The sequence below is a fragment of the Petromyzon marinus genome, chromosome 41, assembly GCF_048934315.1.
Source record: "Petromyzon marinus isolate PM22_M1 ecotype Great Lakes invasive population chromosome 41, UKy_Petmar_22M1.pri1.0, whole genome shotgun sequence".
Taxonomy (NCBI): domain Eukaryota; kingdom Metazoa; phylum Chordata; class Hyperoartia; order Petromyzontiformes; family Petromyzontidae; genus Petromyzon; species Petromyzon marinus.
The window spans coordinates 4,608,199-4,630,954 of NC_133707.1; the positions used below are offsets into that span (position 1 = coordinate 4,608,199).

A 22,756-nucleotide genomic window follows, 5' to 3' on the forward strand; every position below is an offset into this window, starting at 1 on the left:
TGTGGACCAATCAAATTCAAGGACAGTGCATATTATTATCAGAGTTGTCTCTTTTGTTTGCATTTTGACTGCTTGTGTTGTGGTTATTGCAAACATGATGCCTTGAACAAAGGTGTCAGTTTTTGTGCCAGTTAAAAGGGTAAAACCTATTACTAGATTCTTATTCTGTTCACTTGTCGGCGTAAACCGGAGCTCCTGGATAAACAATGTCCATTAACCAGTTGCGCAGTGGCTCGCACACAGCACCATGAACCCAGCGACCCGAGTTTGATTTTCCGGCCACAGCTAAACCAGTGGTGGGTGTGTATGTCTGCACCAGTTCTGGGCTGTTTCAGATATCACTCGAAACTGGTGTTAGGGGGCAGGTGACGATGGCAGGTGACGAGGGTCGTTGAGTCCGCAGGCACTCAACAGCATCAACCACTTACACCCCAGCACCATGTGGTGTCACGCGGGGGCCCTGTAACCGTGCGGCCATGTGACCCTGTAGCCATGTGGACGTGTGACCATGTGACCCTATAGCAATGTAGCGGTGTGTGACCCTGTGACCATTTAGCCATTTTGACCCTGTAACCCTGTGACCCGGTAACCATGTGGCCATGTGACTGGTTTGCCGAGTGACCAGGAGAAGGAATGATGAGGAGGAGGAGGGTGATACCTGATGGGGGGGAGAGAGAGGATGTAGGAGAGAGGGAGGAGGGGGCAGGCCACCTCACCTGGCACTGGTGGCAGGCAGGTACAGCCGTAGGAGGTGACGTACTCGGGCCTGTAGTCGGGGTCGATGGGGTAGTAGTCGGCCAGCTTGAGCATCTTCTTGAAGGCGTCGTAGATGAAGATGAAGGAGATGAGCGCCGAGAAGCCCTCCTCGGTGAAGCGCGTGAAGTACTTGACGAGGAACGAGGCGTCGGTGGCGACGAGGACGAGGCAGAAGAATGCCGACCACAGGCCGATCCACAGGCGGAACTCCAGGTAGTCGAAGCTGTTGTCTCTGCAGACGTAGCCGCAACGTGGTCATCGCTATTATTAATAGTTTCATTCGGATCATCCATAAGAGGTTTCTTTGTGTTAGATCGCGTTAATATATTTACACGATCCAACCCCAAAGAAAACTATTATTGATTATATTGGTCGCGAAAGCCTACGTGTTAAGCTTATTTGGATCATCTTCTTTGGTTCTTTCGGTAAAGTCACGTAGAATGAGAATAAAATAATAAATTGATAAAATAAAATAACACAATAATATTCTCACGACGTTTCAGCCACAACACAAGCGGCCTTCATCAGGTGAAGGGACGAGACTGTCTGGTAGGACAGCGCTGGAGTGGCACTTTTATCAATTTATTATTTTATTCTCATTCTACGTGACTTTACCGAAATAACCAAAGAAGATGAATCCTTGCAGTCACGAAAGCTTTAAATCGAAACTTATTTGGATCACTTGAGCTATCTTTATCCATGCTTACCGCCCGCGCTAATCGCACCTCCGGTTCGCACGATTGGCTGCGTACAGTGCGAAAGAAGTTAAACATACACACGGATATAGCACACCCCCCCCCCCCGCCTGCCCCTCTTATGTTAAACCAGAATTAAACTTCTTACTTGCCTAGGGGCCGTCCATAAATGACGTCACGCGATTTTGGAAGATTTTTGACCCACCCCCCCCTTCGTCACACGACGTCACAAAAAGTCAGACCCCCCCCCCTCAAATATGACGTCACAAAGCTCTGCCCCCCCTCCCCCCCAAAAAAAAACACGCTTCAAATCGCCTTAAACTATTGTCATTGTAGTGCGTATTTAATGTGGCGCTGCACTCTGATGTTGTAGGAGAAAACATTTATTAAAAAGTCTATTTAATTAAGTAGAACGTGTTGTCTATATTTATTTAAAGTTGCGCATTTTGATGTGACGTCACATTTCTAACCCCCCCCCCTCCCGTCGTCACACATCGTCACAAATGTCAGACCCCCCCCCATGTGCGTGACGTCATTTATGGACGGCCCCCTATGCGATCCAGCTCCGCCAAGATGTCTGGTCCAGCCAGGAGGGGTCCCTCCCCCCCAGACTGGCGCACCCACAACACCCTCTAGAGGGCGCTGTCGAGAGCTCGCTCCAGTGGAGGCCCCTTCCACCAGCAGCGGCGTGAGAGGGAGATTGCACGTCACTATACACTACACTATACACTACACTATACACTACACTATACACTACACTATACACTACACTATACACTACACTATACACTACACTATACACTACACTATACATTACACTATATTCATAATAAAGGTTTTTGGGTTAGATCGCGTTATTTATAAATGTGTCGTAACCCTCTACCACCCGACATGGCCAATCAGCAAAAAAAGTGTCACGTTGACAAAAGACAAATAATTCACTACTTTAAACTGACTACACTATACACACTACACTACACGCTACACTACTACACACAACTATACACTACTACACACTGCACTATACACTGCACTACTACATGCTACACTACTACACACAACTATACACTACACTATACACTACACTACTACACACAACTATACACTACACTATACACTACACTACTACACACAACTATACACTACTATCTTCTTTGGTTCTTTCGGTAAAGTCACGTAGAATGAGAATAAACGTCGTGAGAATTTTATTGTGTTATTTTATTATTTTGTGTTATTTTATTATTTTATTCTCATTCTACGTTACTTTACCGAAGGAACCAAAGAAGATGAATCCTTGCAGTCACGAAAGCTTTAAATCGAAATATACACTACTATACACTACACTATACACTACACTACTATACACCACACTACTACACACAACTATACACTACACTACTACACACTACACTACTACACACTACACTACATATTTATCTTCTTTGCACATCCGCAACATCAAAGGCAATCGGACTTTCAGTAAACATCTAAAGGCCTCTGTCTATCGCTGCCTGGGTCCAGGGCTTTCGAGCAGCCCTGCAGGAGCTTGCCAGCCACGCCTCTTCAGTTGATGACTTACCTGCAAAATCTGGCGCGTTGCAAACGTCATTATCGTTATTAACCTCGGTCCACGCGTGCGTTAACATTCTAAATAAAACGCAATAAACGTTTCAACGAATTTTATTTATTTATCTTACAGGAGCGGTCCAAGGGTCCTCGGCGTCCCCGCTCGCCACCAGTAGGGGGCGCCGTCGACGCCTTCACGGCACGCGGGGTTTTGTCATTCGCCGTTTCCCTTCGATTATTCAGTTTTTGTTCGTCCCCCAATAAATTTCATTTTTGGGAAGCCTCCGGATTACCCCCCCCTCCCCCCGACATCCAGCCTCACGCGCGTGCAATTTGCGCTGTTTATTTTGTCCCATCGCGTCCGTGGATTCCTCGTGTTTCCCTCTCGCACAGGCGAATTGTTCACGCCACGAATACTCAAAAAGGTTCTCGTCATCATCAGCCATGGGCAATGCAGACTCGCGCAACCTACCCCCAGACTCACGCACCCCAGACTCACGCACCCCCAGACTCACTCACCCCCAGACTCACGCACCCCCAGACTCACGCACCCCCAGACTCACGCACCCCCAGACTCACGCACCCCCAGACTCACGCACCCCAGACTCACGCACCCCCAGACTCACGCACCCCCAGACTCACGCACCCCCAGACTCACGCGCCCCCAGACTCACACGCCCCCAGACTCACTCACCCCCAGACTCACGCACCCCCAGACTCACGCACCCCCAGACTCACGCACCCCCAGACTCACGCACCCCCAGACTCACGCACCCCCAGACTCACGCACCCCCAGACTCACGCGCCCCCAGACTCACACGCCCCCAGACTCACTCACCCCCAGACTCACGCACCCCCAGACTCACGCACCCCCAGACTCACGCACCCCCAGACTCACGCACCCCAGACTCACGCACCCCCAGACTCACGCACCCCCAGACTCACGCACCCCAGACTCACGCACCCCCAGACTCACGCACCCCCAGACTCACACGCCCCCAGACTCACGCACCCCCAAACTCACGCACCCCCAGACTCACGCACCCCAGACTCACGCACCCCAGACTCACGCACCCCCAGACTCACGCACCCCCAGACTCACGCACCCCCAGACTCACGCACCTCCCACACACGTGCACACGGCCCAGCTCACTTGCTGAAGTTGAAGAGGAGCCTCTCGAAGACGAGCACGGGCCCCGTGCTGCTCAGGATGGTGAGCGGCTGCCCCGCGAAGAGGCAGAAGACGCCGCCCGCGATCGCCGTGCCCAGGAAGCTCTCGAGCACGCCCTGCCGGGGGGACGGCACACGCAGCACGTGTCAGTGTGTGTCGGTGTGTACGTGTCTGGAGGTGTCAGTGTGTGTCGGTGTGTGTCGGTGTGTACGTGTGTGTGTCGGTGTGTACGTGTGTGTCGGTGTCAGTGTGTGTCGGTGTGTACGTGTCTGGAGGTGTCGGTATGTGTCGGTGTGTGTCGGTGTGTACGTGTCTGTCGGTGTCGGTGCATGTCGGTGTGTGTACGTGTCTGTCGGTGTGTGTCGGTGTGTACGTGTCTGTCGGTGTGTGTTGGTGTCTGTCGGTGTCAGTGTGTGTCGGTGTGTGTCGGTGTGTACGTGTCTGTCGGTGTGTACGTGTCTGTCGGTGTCTGTCGGTGTCTGTCGGTGTGTCTGGAGGTGTCGGTGTGTGTCGGTGTGTACGTGTGTGTCGGTGTGTGTCGGTGTGTACGTGTGTGTCGGTGTGTGTTGGTTTGTGTACGTGTTGGCTTGTGGCGTCGGCGTCTGTGGTGTGCGTGCGAGCGTGCGTGCCGAACCTGCATGTTCTCGGTGGCGTCTCCCAAGAGGCCCCCGAAGGTGATGGCGTTGGTGATGGTGGCGAGGTAGAGGAAGATGATGGCCGACAGTGACTGGATGTTGAAGGCGTCGCAGAAGTCGCTCATGTACCACGGCAGCTTCCTCCTGATGTCCTTGAAGAGCCCCCCAAAGAATCTGCCCGAGGCACAGAGCACCCCACCCCACCACCAGCCCACCGGTCATCACTCTGCGCCACCCTCCACCTGGCGAACGCCGCGGACGTCAACAAAGATCCCGTGGTGTCGTTCGCGAGACCGGCGTCACGGTCACGGATTATCAAAAGAATAACGATCAGTTTCATTTTTTTGCCAAATTCGGAAATGACACCGCAGAGCACTCGATCGGACGTCACGCACACAGCAGCAACAGCAGCGACCATGCCCCCCCCCCACGTCCCCGACGCCTCCTGCTGCCGGCAGACTTGCGCCAGATTGCAAGCCAGGTGCCCAGGTCACACTGCGGTCATCACTCACGGTTGTTATAACCACGGCGGCCCAATGGATTCGAACCGCGAACCTCGCGGGCGCCTCTCACCTGCCGGTCTTCTCCAGTTCGTCTCCGTGGCTGCCGTGACCTCCCGGAGCTTCACCGTGACCTCCAGCGCCGCCGCCGCCGTGACCTCCCCCTCCCCCTCCTCCTCCCCCGTGACCGCCGCCGCCGCTGCTCCCGTTCATCCGCGTCACCTCCGCCAGGGAATGTTGCGACTTCCTGCACGCGCGAGAGACGCACAAAACGTTCGCTCGCCGGGACGACGCGAAACCGCCACCACCCCCCACCACCGCCGCCGGCGTTTGCCGCCAACTCTCCTCGTTCCGTTTGACCGGGACGCACTCCGCCGTGTCGGGTAAACGACGAACGAGAGTGACAAATGTGGTGTCGCGTTTCCTCGCACGGCGGGTCGACAAAAGACGGCTGTTGTTACGGGAGTTCACGTGCGTGTGTGTGTGTGTGTATACACACACACACACGTGCGCGTGTTGTGTATATACACACACACGTGTGTGTGTGTATACACACACACACACACGTGTGTGCGTGCGTGCGGTCTCAACGGCGGGGTGTCGCGTGCGGTGGGGTAAAGCGTGGGCGACCCCCGCCCCTTCCGAGATGCCTGGGCCAAAAACACCCTCGAGGAGGGAGTTGCCTAGAGCGCGCTCGGAGTGGAGGACCCCCTTCCACCAGCGGCGCCTCGAGAGGGCAATTGGAGGGGCTGCGCCTTTGCCGTCTACCGCGCGGTCCGGTGACGACCTTCCGCCGCACGGCGATGGTCGGGTCAACGATGAGCCGCCAGAGTGACAACAAACCGTGGAGTCGCGTCCCCTCGCGCACGGCGGGTCGACCACGACGGCGGTTGTCACAGGACGGTTTCACGTGTGTGTACGTGCGCGTGCACGCACACACGCACGTCAACAACAACAACAACAAAGGGGGGGGGGAAGCGCAAATTCCCAAGGGAAAACCAAAAAAACACCAACCTTGCAGAGACAAAAGAGTTCCGCGTCAGAACAAATAAAAGCTCTCCAACGAAACACCAAACTCGCCACCCCCCTCCTCCACCAGCACCACGGCCACCGCCGCCACCGCCGCCACATGCGTTAGTCCAGCAGGGGAGGAGGGAAGGGCGGTTAAGCAACACGAACACCGCTTTCAAGAAGCGCGCCGCGAGGCGTCCGTCTCGGCTTGACGGGACGCCGCCCCCTTGCCGCATCACCGCACCCGCCACCACCACGACGCCACCACCGCCACCGAGAACCCACACCTCCTGAAAGCAACCGACACCGCCAGGACAGTTTACAGAAGCCAAGCGACTGTCCCCCGTGGCCTCTCACGAACCCTTCCTCAGGCCCGTGCAGGTGTCGCAGGTAGCGGTCTCTCCGTCGACGTCGCCTGCCAGGGGTCACGGTGGTTCAAGGGGAGGCGCGTTAGGGGTGGCGGCGCTCCCAGCCACACCAAACACAAGGACAATGGTAGCCCCCCCCCCTCTCGCCCCCCTACCCCCCCTCTCCCCCCCTACCCCCCCTGCCCCCCCTACCCCCCCTCTCGCCCCCCTGCCCCCCCCTACCCCCCTCTCGCCCCCCTACCCCCCCTCTCGCCCCCCTACCCCCCCTCTCCCCCCCCTGCCCCCCCTCTCCCCCCCCTGCCCCCCCTGCCCCCCCTACCCCCCCTCTCCCCCCCTGCCCCCCCTCTCCCTCCGTGTTGACAAAGATCACCCCCGTTTAGCCCGATCAGACTATCGGGGCAAGTGCTGTTGGCGAGCACCTATGAAGGCCAACACGGCACACGACTGGATGGGTGGCCAGCAACACCCCCTGCCGCCCTCATCTCCCCAGTGGAGATGTTTTACACACACACTGCGCCAGGTACTCATTTAAGGCAGAGTCGACCTAGGGGAGGCCCACGTACGGTTAAAAAATTCGTCACCGTTGTTGGCCGTGTCCGGGAATCGAACTCGGGTGACCGGGTTCGAAGGGAGGTGCGCTAACCGCTGTGCCACAGTTCTCCAGCCACACCGCACACAACAACACACACACATCACACACACACCACACACACACACACCGCACACACATACACCACACCGCACACAACAACACACAACAACACACACACACACCACACACATCACACACACACACACCACACACATCACACACACACACCAATCACACACACACCACACACATCACACACACACACCACACACATCACACACACACAACAACACACACATACACCACACACTCACAACAACACACACATACACCACACTCACAACAACACACACATACACCACACTCACAACACACACATACACCATACACCACACACACATACACCATACACCACACACTCACAACACACACACATACACCATACACCACACACTCACAACAACACACATACACCATACACCACACACTCACAACAACACACACATACACCATACACCACACACTCACAACAACACACACATACACCACACACTCACAACAACACACACATACACACCACACAACAACACACTCCACACACACCACACACTCACAACAACACACACATCACACACACACACCACACACACACAACACACACATACACCACACACTCACAACACACACATACACCACACACTCACAACACACACATACACCACACACTCACAACAACACACACATACACCACACACTCACAACAACACACACATACACTACACTCACAACAACACACACATACACCACACTCACAACACACACATACACCATACACCACACACATACACCATACACCACACACTCACAACACACATCACACACTCACAACACACACATCACACACACTACACAGACACAACAACACACACATCACACACACCACACAGACACAACAACACACACACCACACACTCACAACAACACACACATCACACACACCACACACTCACAACAACACACACATCACACACACCACACAGACACAACAACACACACATACCACACACCACACACACACAACACACACATACACCACACACACACACCACACACATCAACACACACATCACACACACCACACACCGCACACAACAACACACATCACACACCACACACACACACCACACACACCACACACATCACACACACATCACACACAACAACAACACACACATACACCACACACTCACAACACACACATACACCACACACTCACAACAACACACACATACACCACACACTCACAACAACACACACATACACCACACACTCACAACAACACACACATACACCACACTCACAACACACACACATACACCATACACCACACACACATACACCATACACCACACACTCACAACACACACACATACACCATACACCACACACTCACAACACACACATACACCATACACTCACAACACACACACATACACCATACACCACACACTCACAACACACACACATACACCATACACCACACACTCACAACAACACACACATACACCATACACCACACACTCACAACAACACACACATACACCATACACCACACACTCACAACAACACACACATACACCACACACAACAACAACACACATACACCACACACAACAACATCACACACACCACACACTCACAACAACACACACATCACACACACCACACAGACACAACACACACATCACACACACCACACACACACAACACACACATACCACACACCACACACACACAACACACACATACCACACACCACACACACACAACACACACAACACACACCACACACACACAACACACACATACCACACACCACACACACACAACACACACATACCACACACCACACACACACAACACACACATACCACACACCACACACACACAACACACACATACCACACACACACAACACACACATACACCACACACATCACACACTCACAACAACACACACATCACGCACACTCACAACAACACACACATCACACACACTCACAACAACACACACATCACACACACACGAGTGAGGCCTCTGATAGTGAATGTTTCTGTGGGATGTCGGTGAGTGAGTGAGCAAGTGAGTAGTAAGTGCGTGGACGCACGAGCGAGTGGTTGACAGTGAGTGTGTGGGTCGGTGAGTGAGTGAGTTGGTGAGTCAGCGAGTGAGTGAGTGTGCAAACGAGTGAGCGAGCAAATGGGTAAGTGAGTGATTATGCGAGCAGACGAGTGGGCAAGTAGGTGGGTGGGCAGGTAGGTGAGTGGATAGATGAGTAGCCAGGTGTGTGAGTGGTCAGGTGAGTGAGCGAACGGTGTAAATGAGTGAGCAGATAGGTAAGTTAGCAGGCGAGTTAGTGAAGGTGAATGAGTGAGTGATGTAGGAGAGCGAGTGGATAGGTGAGTGAGCGAATGGGTAGACGAGTGGGCACGTGAGTGAGCTGATAGGTGAGTGGGCAGGTGAGTGAACGAGCAACAAGGTGAGTGAGCTGGTAGGTGAGTGGTCAAATGAGTGAGCGGGTAGGCGAAAGGTCTGGTCGGCGAATGAGCGGGTAGGCGAGTGGGCAGTTGAGTGAGTCGGCAGGTGAGTGAGTCGGCAGGTGAGTGAGTCGGCAGGTGAGTGAGCGAGCGGGTAGGTGAGTTTGCATGGCCGTGTGGCAGTCACCGTTTCTCGGGAGAGGGGATGTTCTTGGGGGGCTCGATACGGATGGTGGGGTCCCACTCCCCGGGGGGCAGCACGATCACCTCGTCGAGGAACTCGTCGATGCCGAGGAGGAGGTCCTTGCGGTCACGAGCCTTGTACACCACGTCGTGGAACAGCTGGGAGTGGGCGGGGAGGGTGAGGATGGCGCGGAGAGCGGCCACGTTCACTCGCTCACCCACTCGCTCACCCACTCGCTCACCCACTCGCTCACCCACTCGCTCACCCACTCGCTCACCCACTCGCTCACCCACTCGCTCACCCACTCGCTCACCCACTCGCTCACCCACTCGCGCACCCACTCGCGCACCCACTCACTCGCCAGCCCACCCGGTCACCCATCCCACCCGTCCGCTCATTCACCAAGCCACCAGCTCATTCAATAAAGCCACCCATTGACTCGTTCAATTAATTCCCTCCACTCGATGGCACCCACAACGCGCACACACACACAGCTATGCACTCACACTTGCCGTCAGCAAAATCCAGACCCCCCCATCCCCCCCCCCACGCTGCGTCTCGCTTCGCCCGCAGACGGCCCCCGCGCGCGGCCCGTTCCGCTTCACGAACGCGCGCGAGCGGCGGGATCGCTCACCTCGTCGGACATGAGCGTGGCCATGGCCCTGCCGATCTCGTGGTATTCCTTGGCCCTGCCTTTGGGTCCCATGAGCACGAACAGGAACCTGACACGGGGGGACAAAGGCGGGAACATCACCGCACCGCACCGCGTGTCTGGCAAAACGTCTTCAGCGCAGCGATGCCGTCCCGCGTTCAATCGACGCGCAGCACGAAACAAAGACAAAGATCCTCTGCCGTGTAGCCTTAACGGACTGTCGGGGCAAGTGCCGTTAGCGAACAGCACCGGCACGGCACACGAGAGGGTGGGTGGCCGCCTTTGTCTCCTCAAGGGCGGTGTTTACACACCGCACCAGGTACTCAATTGAGGCTGAGTCGCCCTAGGGGAGGCCCAGAACCGGTTCAGATAATCGCCACTGGTGTTGGCCGTGAGGGGGAATTGAACCCGGGTAACCATGGTTTGTAGCGCAGCGTAGCGCTAACGGCTGCACCACCGCTCCCCACAGCGCACAGACACACGTTGTCCGTCCCTCGCACCTACGATGAGCACGGTTGGCTACATACTGTGCGAAAGAAGTTCAACGTGCATGCGTACAACAAACAAATAACACCGCTCGGATTCACCTCGTGGGAGACGAGCACCTCTGTAAGTCTCACCTGGTGGGCACGGGCACCTCTGTGAGTCTCACCTGGTGGGCACGGGCACCTCTGTGAGTCTCACCTGGTGGGCACGGGCACCTCTGTGAGTCTTACCTGGTGGGCACGGGTACCTCTGTGAGTCTCACCTGGTGGGCACGGGCACCTCTGTGAGTCTCACCTGGTGGGGAATGAGCACCTCTGTGAGTCTCACCTGGTGAGAGACGAGCACCTCTGTGAGTCTCACCTGGTGGGGGACGAGCACCTCTGTGAGTCTCACCTGGTGAGGGACGAGCACCTCTGTGAGTCTCACCTGGTGGGTGACGCGCACGTCTGTGAGTCTCACCTGGTGGGGAATGAGGACCTCTGTGAGTCTCACCTGGTGGGCACGGGCACCTCTGTGAGTCTCACCTGGTGGGCACGGGCACCTCTGTGAGTCTTACCTGGTGGGCACGGGCACCTCTGTGAGTCTCACCTGGTGGGCACGGGCACCTCTGTGAGCCCTCCGAGAGTCGTGGCCGTCTGGAGCCGAACGAACGCCACGAAAGGCGCCTCCAGGAAGTCGACCTCACCCACCAGGATGTTGGAGGCCTCGGCGTCGCGCGAAATCTTCTTGATGAACCGGTTTTTCATCTGCAGCGGCGGGCACAGGGAGCGTTCGTTGTGTTCATTAATATGCAGGGACTCCTCTACTTGTGACCATTCTATTTAGGAACTTTCAGAGAGTACGAACAAACCTGGTCCGTATGTCCAAGTTTCCTGTTCGGATCGAGAGTCGTAAGTTCAACCGCCACGCAATAGATGGCGGTGGTGGCGTCTACATCTGCAGGACGTGAAGAACCAGTGGCATCTACGTCTACAGAACATGAAGAACCAGTGGCATCTACATCTTCAGGACGTGAAGAACCAGTGGCATCTATATCTGCAGAACGTGAAGAACCAGTGGCACCTACATCTGCAGAACGTGAAGAACCAGTGGCATCTACACCTGCAGAACGTGAAGAACCAGTGGCATCTACATCTGCAGAACATGAAGAACCAATGGCATCTACATCTGCAGGACGTGAAGAACAAGTGGCATCTACGTCTACAGAACATGAAGAACCAGTGGCATCTACATCTGCAGAACGTGAAGAACCAGTGGCATCTACATCTGCAGAACGTGAAGAACCAGTGTCATCTACAGAACATGAAGAACCAGCGGCATCTACATCTTCAGGACGTGAATAACCAGTGGCATCTACGTCTACAGAACATGAAGAACCATTGAGATCTACATCTGCAGAACGTGAAGAACCAGTGGCACCTACATCTGCAGAACGTGAAGAACCAGTGGCATCTACATCTGCAGAACGTGAAGAACCAGTGGCATCTACATCTGCAGAACATGAAGAACCAGTGGCATCTACATCTGCAGAACGTGAAGAACCAGTGGCATCTACATCTGCAGAACGTGAAGAACCAGTGGCATCTATGTCTACAGAACATGAAGAACCAGTGGCATCTACATCTGAAAAACGTGAAGAACCAGTGGCATCTACATCTGCAGAACGTGAAGAACCAGTGGCATCTACATCTGCAGGACGTGAAGAACCAGTGGCATCTACATCTGCAGGACGTGAAGAACCAGTGGCATCTACATCTGCAGGACGTGAAGAACCAGTGGCATCTACATCTGCAGGACGTGAAGAACCAGTGGCGTCTACATCTACAGAACGTGAAGAACCAATGGCATCTACATCTGTAGAACATGAAGAACCAGTGGCGTCTACATCTGCAGGACGTGAAGAACCAGTGGCATCTACATTGTAGAACCTTTAAAGCCATCCACCGTGTTTGTGTGCACGCCGTACAACGTGCTTGGAATCGACAGGAATAAAATTGGACTTACGAACAAATCAACTTACGAATAGACCTCTGGAACCCAACTCGTTCGTCATTAGAGGAGTGCCTGTAATCATCATCATCGTCATCGCCATCATCGCCATCGCCATCATCACTCTCGTTGTAATTAACAGGGGGAGATCGTCCATCCAGTGCTGGGGCGATTAACGCGCAGAGATTGGCAGCTGCGTTGTGATCGTCGCTGCTACTGCTGCGACTGCCACCACCAGCGGCCAGCGACGCGTGAATGTCCCGGTGGTGTGGGCATGGAAATCCGTGGAGGTGGGGAGGAAGGGAAGGAAGGGAAGGGTGGAGGCGTGTATATATCTAATGAAAATTTACAAAAATATGTAAAATGTGTTTTAGTTCATGTTTTTTCAGTAACAATACAGAACCGATTAATCTCATTTTTTTAAAATGAGATTGAGTAAAAAAAACAAGTTCCGGCCGAGACCATGGGAGATTGAGAGAGTGAGAGGGCTCGGGGTGAGGGTGAGACGTGAGACATTGAGAGAGTGAGAGGGCTCGGGGTTGGGGTGAGACGTGGGACATTGAGAGAGTGAGAGGGCTCGGGGTTGAGTGTGAGACGTGGGACAATGAGAGAGTGAGAGGGCTCGGGGTTGGGGTGAGACGTGGGACATTGAGAGAGTGAGAGGGCTCGGGGTTGGGGTGAGACGTGGGACATTGAGAGAGTGAGAGGGCTCGGGGTTGGGGTGAGACGTGGGACATTGAGAGAGTGAGAGGGCTCGGGGTTGAGTGTGAGACGTGGGACAATGAGAGAGTGAGAGGGCTCGGGGTTGGGGTGAGACGTGGGACATTGAGAGAGTGAGAGGGCTGGGGTTGGGGTGAGACGTGGGACATTGAGAGAGTGAGAGGGCTGGGGTTGGGGTGAGACGTGGGACATTGAGAGAGTGAGAGGGCTGGGGTTAGGGTGAGACGTGGGACATTGAGAGAGTGAGAGGGCTCGGGGTTGAGTGTGAGACGTGGGACATTGAGAGAGTGAGAGGGCTCGGGTTAGGGTGAAACGTGGGACATTGAGAGAGTGAGAGGGCTCGGGGTTAGGGTGAGACGTGGGACATTGAGAGAGTGAGAGGGCTCGGGGTGAGGGTGAGACGTGGGACATTGAGAGAGTGACAGAGCTCGGGGTTAGGGTGAGATGTGGGACATTGAGAGAGTGAGAGGGCTCGGGGTTGAGTGTGAGACGTGGGACATTGAGAGAGTGAGAGGGCTCGGGTTAGGGTGAGACGTGGGACATTGAGAGAGTGAGAGGGCTCGGGGTGAGGGTGCGATGTGGAACATTGAGAGAGTGAGAGGGCTCGGGGTTGAGTGTGAGATGTGGGACATTGAGAGAGTGAGAGGGCTCGGGTTAGGGTGAGACGTGGGACATTGAGAGTGTGAGAGGGCTCGGGGTGAGTGTGAGACGTGGGACATTGAGAGAGTGACAGAGCTCGGGGTTAGGGTGAGACGTGGAACATTGAGAGAGTGAGAGGGCTCGGGGTTAGGGTGAGACGTGGGACATTGAGAGAGTGAGAGGGCTCGGGGTTAGGGTGAGACGTGGGACATTGAGAGAGTGACAGAGCTCGGGGTTAGGGTGAGACGTGGGACATTGAGAGAGTGACAGAGCTCGGGGTTAGGGTGAGACGTGGGACATTGAGAGAGTGAGAGGGCTCGGGGTGAGGGTGAGACGTGGGACATTGAGAGAGTGAGAGGGCTCGGGGTGAGGGTGAGACGTGGGACATTGAGAGAGTGAGAGGGCTCGGGGTTGAGTGTGAGATGTGGGACATTGAGAGAGTGAGAGGGCTCGGGTTAGGGTGAGACGTGGGACATTGAGAGAGTGAGAGGGCTGGGGTTGGGGTGAGACGTGGGACATTGACAGAGTGAGAGGGCTCGGGGTTGAGTGTGAGACGTGGGACATTGACAGAGTGAGAGGGCTCGGGTTAGGGCGAGACATGGGACATTGAGAGTGTGAGAGGGCTCGGGGTGAGTGTGAAACGTGGGACATTGAGAGAGTGACAGAGCTCGGGGTTAGGGTGAGACGTGGAACATTGAGAGAGTGAGAGGGCTCGGGGTTAGGGTGAGACGTGGGACATTGAGAGAGTGAGAGAGCTCGGGGTTAGGGTGAGACGTGGGACATTGAGAGAGTGACAAAGCTCGGGGTTAGGGTGAGACGTGGGACATTGAGAGAGTGAGAGGGCTCGGGGTTAGGGTGAGACGTGGGACATTGAGAGAGTGACAGAGCTCGGGGTTAGGGTGAGACGTGGGACATTGAGAGAGTGAGAGGGCTCGGGGTTGAGTGTGAGACGTGGGACATTGAGAGAGTGAGAGGGCTCGGGTTAGGGTGAGACGTGGGACATTGAGAGAGTGAGAGGGCTCGGGGTGAGGGTGAGATGTGGAACATTGAGAGAGTGAGAGGGCTCGGGGTTGAGTGTGAGACGTGGGACATTGACAGAGTGAGAGGGCTCGGGGTTGAGTGTGAGACGTGGGACATTGAGAGAGTGAGAGGGCTCGGGTTAGGGTGAGACGTGGGACATTGAGAGAGTGAGAGGGCTGGGGTTGGGGTGAGACGTGGGACATTGACAGAGTGAGAGGGCTCGGGGTTGAGTGTGAGACGTGGGACATTGACAGAGTGAGAGGGCTCGGGTTAGGGTGAGACGTGGGACATTGAGAGAGTGAGAGGGCTCGGGGTGAGTGTGAGACGTGGGACATTGAGAGAGTGACAGAGCTCGGGGTTAGGGTGAGACATGGGACATTGAGAGAGTGAGAGGGCTCGGGGTTAGGGTGAGACGTGGGACATTGAGAGAGTGAGAGAGCTCGGGGTTAGGGTGAGACGTGGGACATTGAGAGAGTGACAGAGCTCGGGGTTAGGGTGAGACGTGGGACATTGAGAGAGTGAGAGGGCTCGGGGTTAGGGTGAGACGTGGGACATTGAGAGAGTGACAGAGCTCGAGGTTAGGGTGAGACGTGGGACATTGAGAGAGTGAGAGGGCTCGGGGTTAGGGTGAGACGTGGGACATTGAGAGAGTGACAGAGCTCGGGGTTGGGGTGAGACGTGGGACATTGAGAGAGTGAGAGGGTTGGGGTGAGACGTGGGACATTGAGAGTGTGAGAGGGCTGGGATGAGGATGAGACGTGGGACATTGAGAGAGTGAGAGGGCTCGGGGTTAGGGTGAGACGTGGGACATTGAGAGAGTGAGAGGGCTGGGGTTGGGGTGAGACGTGGGACATTGAGAGAGTGACAGAGCTCGGGGTTGTGGTGAGACGTGGGACATTGAGAGAGTGAGAGAGCTCGGGGTTAGGGTGAGACGTGGGACATTGAGAGAGTGAGAGGGCTCGGGGTGAGGGTGAGACGTGGGACATTGAGATAGTGAGAGGGCTCGGGGTGAGGGTGAGACGTGGGACATTAAGAGAGTGAGAGGGCTCGGGGTTGGGGTGAGACGTGGGACATTGAGAGAGCGAGAGGGCTCGGGGTTGGGGTGGGACGTGGGACATTGAGAGAGTGAGAGGGCTCGGGGTTGGTGTGTGACGTGGGAGATGACACGAGGAAGAAGGGGGTGGAGAGATGTGGGTGAAGTGATATCGAGTGGAGAGTTTCCTCAAATACTCCGCCAGAGATCCCTGCCACAGCACCTCCAGGTGGAGTATCTTCCTCTATGCAGGTGGAATGTGTGCGTATGTGCGTGCGTAGGTGCGTGGGTGGATTTGTGGATGGGTGCGTGGGTGGGTGGGCGCGTGGGTGGGTGGGTGCGTGGTTGCGTGGGTGGGAGGGTGTGTGCGTGGGTTTGTGTATTCGTGTGTGCGTGCGTGCGTGGCTGGGTGCGTGGGTGCGTGGCTGGGTGCGTGGGTGGGTGCGTGGGTGGGTGGGTGCGTGGCTGGGTTCGTAGGTGCATGGGTGGGTGGGTGCGTGCAGGCCCCCACCTGGTCCTTCCCAGGAATCTCCAGGATTTCGCTGCCGTTGCCGGCTGCTGTCGATTTCCGCGGACTGCCGTTGAGGCTGCCTGTGTGAAGATGCCGCGAAGCAGCAGGGGACAAACGTCATTTCATCATCATCATCATCGACCATCTGTATAATCGCCAATCTTCATCATCGATCAACTCCGTCGATCATCGCGTAATAGCGTGAAGTCACATCTCGAGGCACGCTCTGCAGCAGTCTCACCAGCCAGGGCCTCGTCAGATCTCACAGTGGGAACAGAGTGCAATGAACGATACAGGATATATATAGCGTGTGTGTAGAAATAAAAACGCAGAATATACAAGAGGGGAACAAATCATAATTAGAGGGCATTTGGGGGATTTTACGAGGCACGGATTGGCAGAACCCAAGCAGCACGGCCCTGCAAGTGGGACCCTGGGGGGAGGCAAAGCGATGCCACGTGGGCGATCAGGGGCCAGGGATGGCAGCACTGTGAGGGGCATTGCAGCAGGCGTCGTGGCAAGGGATGTGTCGTGGCAAGGGATGTGTCGTGGCAAGGGATGTGTCGTGGCAAGGGCAGTGTCGTGGCAAGGGCAGTGTCGTGGCAAGGGTTGGGCGGAGCGGTGGCCACCCCCCCCCCTTGCGCCCCTTTTGAGGGGGTGGAGGCGGTGGGCCGCCATCCCTAATGATGAGTTACAGGAACGGCGGGGATCGGTGGGACACGAGGGGATGGGGGGGGACGAGGGACAAGTGGGGACACGCCAGGGGTGGAGGAGGTGGGGGGGGGGGGGGTCACGGGGGGGACACAGCGGGACAAGGGGGTACATGGTGGGACAAGGAGGGACACAGCGGGACAAGGGGGTACATGGTGGGACAAGGAGGGACATTGCGGGACAAGGGGGTACATGGTGGGACAATGCGGGACAAGGGGGTACATGGTGGGACAAGGAGGGACATTGCGGGACAAGGGGGTACATGGTGGGACAAGGAGGGACATTGCGGGACAAGGGGGAACATGGTGGGACAAGGAGGGACATTGCGGGACAAGGGGGTACATGGTGGGACAATGCGGGACAAGGGGGTACATGGTGGGACAAGGAGGGACATTGCGGGACAAGGGGGTACATGGTGGGACAAGGAGGGACATTGCGGGACAAGGGGGTACATGGTGGGACAAGGAGGGACGCAGCGGGACAAGGGGGAGGGGGGGGGCACTGGGACAAAGTGCGTGGCTCACAGGGACCGGGACTGCGGTGTCCGTGTTTACAGCAGGGCAACGCGAGGACACGGGGGTGGTATCTGTGAGTTGCACCTTCCCTTTGAAGGTCACATTCAAGTTACAGGCCCTCAAAGGTCACCAGGTGCCCCGAGGGAGTTTGTTCTGCGGCTTAAAATAAATGATGGCCCCATCGTGGAAGAGGAGCCGTCTGGGATCGCTTACCGTGGAAAATGCAACTTAGACGTGAATACGTAAATGTTTGAATTAAACCCACGAAAGCCAATAATGATTGCGGCGGTTTCTGTTTGAACATCCGTCAGTGGCATTGGCCCTACAAGGGGAAAACACGTGGTTTGATAGGTGACATTTCAGGCAATGTCTCGACTTCATTGTTGTTTTGATTTAAAGCTTTCGTGACTGCAGTAATTCATATATTCTTAGTTCTTTCGGTAAAGTCACGTTAAAGGGAAACAACAAAATAATAAATTATATATAAGATTTGATAAACCATTTCAGGTCTTAATTGATTGTTCACGCTTACAGTGGCTTTCAGACAGCATACATAATAAAAAAATCGTCTCCCCCCTTCTCTTTTCAGAATATAGATGGACTAGTCCTGGGTAAACTGCCAAATCGCTGCGCGTGGCGCTAACGTTTTTTTTCCATAAATAAATAAATAAATGCTCCGTTTAAAAATACATTTATGCAAACCAACACACCTGAAGACGACCGTTTGTGTTATGGTCGAAACGTCGTGAGAATTTTTTATTGTTTTATATATAATTTATTATTTTTTTGTTTCCCTTTAACGTGACTTTACCGAAAGAACTAAGAATATTCATTGTTGTTGTTATTTTTTGGAGATTGTTATTGACTTAAAGCTTTCGTGACTGCAGGAATTAATATTCTTTGGGTTTTCGTTGTTGTTGTTGAGGAATGTGTTGCGTTTCGTATCTGTCCTTTGCGCTCCACTCGCCATCGCAGCGTCACGCCAAGACAAAATCGGTTCGAAAAACGACTTCGCCGGTCCCAGCGCGCGGGTTTTGCGGTGCGTCCACCAACGCACCTCTGGCTCATTCCACTTCTTGGGGGGGTGTGGGGTGGGGTTGGGGAGGGGTGTGGGTGGGTTTGGGGGGGGGGGTTAAGGGTGGGGTTTGGGGGGTGTGCGGTGGGTTTGGGGGGGCGGTGGGGGGGTGGTGTTTGGGGGGTGGGTTTGGGGGGGGGTTATTTTGTCAGTGTGGCGGCACGCGCCATCCCTGTATCACCACGTGCCATGGCCCAGATCATCACGTCTCCTCGCTGGGCGTGGAGGGGGGATAGTCGGGGGGTGGGTGTGTGGGTGTTGGTACATGTCTACCCACGCACTTTACAACTCCGTGACCCGGGCTGTGTTTGTGTAGCGGTGAGCGCGCTGCGCTACGAAGCCGGCGAGCCGAGTTCGATTCCCAGCTTAGGGCTAACAGCAGTGACGATTATCTGACCCGGTCCTGAGCCCTCCCCTAAGTCGACTCAGACTCAAATGAGTACCTGGCGCGGTGTGTAGTAAACATCGCCACTCGGGAGACAAAGGCGGCCGGACGTGATGCTGGTCACCCACCACCTCGTGTGACGACGCGCCGGCCTTCATAGTAGGTGCTTGCCCCAAAACAGCACTTGCCCCCAAAAGTCTGTAAAGGTTACACGGTGGATCTTTGCCTTTTGCCACGAGAATCCCCCCGTTGTTGGCGTGAACGCGAGAGCGACCCCCCCCCCGCCCCCCCCCCCCCATTAGAGACGATCTACTCTGCACGCGCATCGTAATAAACATTTACGGCGGTGCCGTATCACGACGCCGATTGAGAGAGAGACTTGGAGCAAATTGTGGCTTAGGGCCGCAATTGCATCACGCCGTTTGTACGCCCGGCTGATCATCGACGTCTTGTTTACGGCCTTTTCGTGGTGATTTCTTCGGCATCCGTGAACGCGGACGGCTCGGGCGATTGCACGTACACCAAGCGGGGGAAGCACGGTTACGTACATTTAAATGCAATCTGAGTTAATCTGAATTATGCAGGGGGGGTGGGGAGGGGGCGTTTGTTGGTGTTGCCTTTTCTCCTGTAAGCAAAATTAGGGGTGCCACGGTGGTGAGATTTTAACAACCTCGCCTGGTACACAGCAGGTTGTGAGTTCGATCCCGACCCTGACGCCTGTTGCATATTTGGAGTTTTGCGTGTCTCTCTCTGTGGTGAGATGTGAACTACCTCGCCTGGTACACAGGAAGTTGTGAGCTCGGTCCCGACCCTGACGCCTGTTGTATATTTGGAGTTTTGCGTGTCTCTCTCTCTGTGGTGAGATGTGAACTACCTCGCCTGGTATACAGGAGGTTGTGAGTTCGGTCTCGACCGTGACGCCTGTTGCATATTTGGAGTTTTGCGTGTCTCTCTCTCTCTGTGGTGAGATGTGAACTACCTCGCCTGGTACACAGCAGGTTGTGAGTTCGGTCCCGACCCTGACGCCTGTTGTATATTTGGAGTTTTGCGCGTCTCTCTCTCTGTGGTCACGTGGATTTTCTCCGGGTCCTCCGGGGTTTCCCCTCCACATTTACAATGAACATCACGCGTTTAGAGTAAATTGGCAGCTATGCATTCCCACACGATTGAATAAGCCACTTCGTTGCGCTATCATCCGTGATAGCCAGATCGCTTCTGAAAAAGAGCCGTGTAGCTCAGTGGGCCTCACCCGCTAAAGTAAAAAAAATAGTTTAGTTTAGTTTTACAGAGGGGCGGGGGCTCACGCTGGTGATTAACTATAAACGTGGTAATGGCTAAGCCGTGTGTGGGAGTACGGTCAGCAGGTGACCAGCCTGCTCTTGTGGGCGTTGTTTATCATTAAACCCCGGGATATCCACCAGAAAGCCACGACGTCTGCCAGCCAGGGGTAACAACACGAAATCAATTGAACCCCAAAAAGGGGTTATTGGTACCACTCTGGGTGCCAATTGCTTACAATTATTTCCTCGAATAATCTTATCTCGAGATTACAAATATCTATGATAATAAGGTCATCGTGATAGCTTTTTTATTTATGTATTTATTACGGGAAAAATGGTGTCATTGAGGGGAAAAGGGAAACGCAGTACGTTTGGTGGACACTGCACGTGGTGGATACTGCCCGTGGTGGACACTGACCAGAGTAGACACTACCCGTGATGGACAGTGACCAGGGTAGACACTGACCAGGGTAGACACTGCCCGTGGTGGACACTGCTCGTGGTGGACACTGCTCGTGGTAGACACTGCCCGTGTTGGACACTGCTCGTGGTGGACACGGCACATGGTGGGACACTGCCCGTGGTGGACACTGCCCAGGGTGGACACTGCCCGTGGGGGACACTGTCCAGGGTGGGACACTGCCCGTGGTGGACACTGCCCGTGATGGACACTGCTCGTGGTGGACACTGCCCGTGGTGGACACTGACCAGGGTAGACACTGCCCGTGGTGGACACTGCCCGTGGTGGACACGGCTCGTGGTGGACACTGCCCGTGGTGGACACTGCCCAGCGTGGACACTGCCCATGGTGGACACTGCCCGTGGTGGACACTGCCCGTGGTGGACAATGACCAGGGTAGACACTGTCCAGGGTGGGACACTGCCCGTGGTGGACACTGACCAGGGTAGACACTGCCCGTGGTGGACACTGCCCGTGGTCGACACTCCCCGTGGTAGACACTGCTCGTGGTAGACACTGCTCGTGGTGGACACTGACCTGGGTAGACACTGCCCGTGGTAGACACTGCTCGTGGTGGACACTGCCCAGGGTAGACACTGTCCAGCGTGGACACTGCCCGTGGTGGACACTGCCCGTGGTGGACACTGCCCGTGGTGGACACTGGTGGTAGCCACCAACCCCCCAGGCTCACGCGCTCTACTCGCTCCGCTCCCCAACCACTGCCCGTGGGGACTGCTCACGAGGCACTCTGTGAGCGAGTGCAGTGCGGGGCGCGCCCACCACGTAGCCACTCGGCGTGCACGGGGCACGCGTGGGCACGAGCGGCGCCCTCCCCAATCCCAACCCTCCGCCGCCTCCCCGAGGAGTGACCTTGACCCCGGTGTCCGTACAAACCCACTCGCCCTCTTCGCTCGACTTACTCCTCCGCAGAGCCTCACCCGCCCTCTTGAACTCACACCCCACTCATCTACAGCCTCCCCCCACCCCTCCCCCTCACTCCCCCCCCCCATTCTCCTCCCCCTCCCCTAGAACTCTTCCGATCCTTCGAAGCTTCGAGACTTTTTTCGGGGGCTGCGCGATTTCTGGCGCCGTGTGAATGGAAGTTGCCTGCCGCTGTTCATTTTCGTTCCGCGAGCTTTCAACGAGACGATGATCTCATTCACAATCCGCGTTCTTTTGTGAATTAAGTCACGTGGCCATTCACTCGAGGTCAGAGCTCCGGCTGACCCCATGACCGGCGCTCGTTGTCATTGTCAGCAAAACG

At 55.3% G+C, this 22,756-nt stretch overlaps 1 protein-coding gene across 2 annotated transcripts in view; it reads right to left on the minus strand.

Annotated features, from left to right (window-relative positions):
* Positions 1–22,756, minus strand: part of LOC116950890 (electrogenic sodium bicarbonate cotransporter 1-like) — a 65,628-nt gene that overhangs the window by 17,418 nt on the left and 25,454 nt on the right. For both annotated transcript variants that reach the window (XM_032969036.2, XM_032969035.2), the window contains exons 5-12: positions 17,067–17,146; positions 11,743–11,900; positions 10,651–10,738; positions 10,020–10,174; positions 5,397–5,570; positions 4,823–4,997; positions 4,171–4,304; positions 717–988 (exon numbers count right to left, since the gene is read on the minus strand). In XM_032969036.2, coding sequence (XP_032824927.2) covers positions 717–988; positions 4,171–4,304; positions 4,823–4,997; positions 5,397–5,570; positions 10,020–10,174; positions 10,651–10,738; positions 11,743–11,900; positions 17,067–17,146 — 1,236 coding nt within the window. The remainder of the gene's footprint in view (positions 1–716; positions 989–4,170; positions 4,305–4,822; positions 4,998–5,396; positions 5,571–10,019; positions 10,175–10,650; positions 10,739–11,742; positions 11,901–17,066; positions 17,147–22,756) is intronic.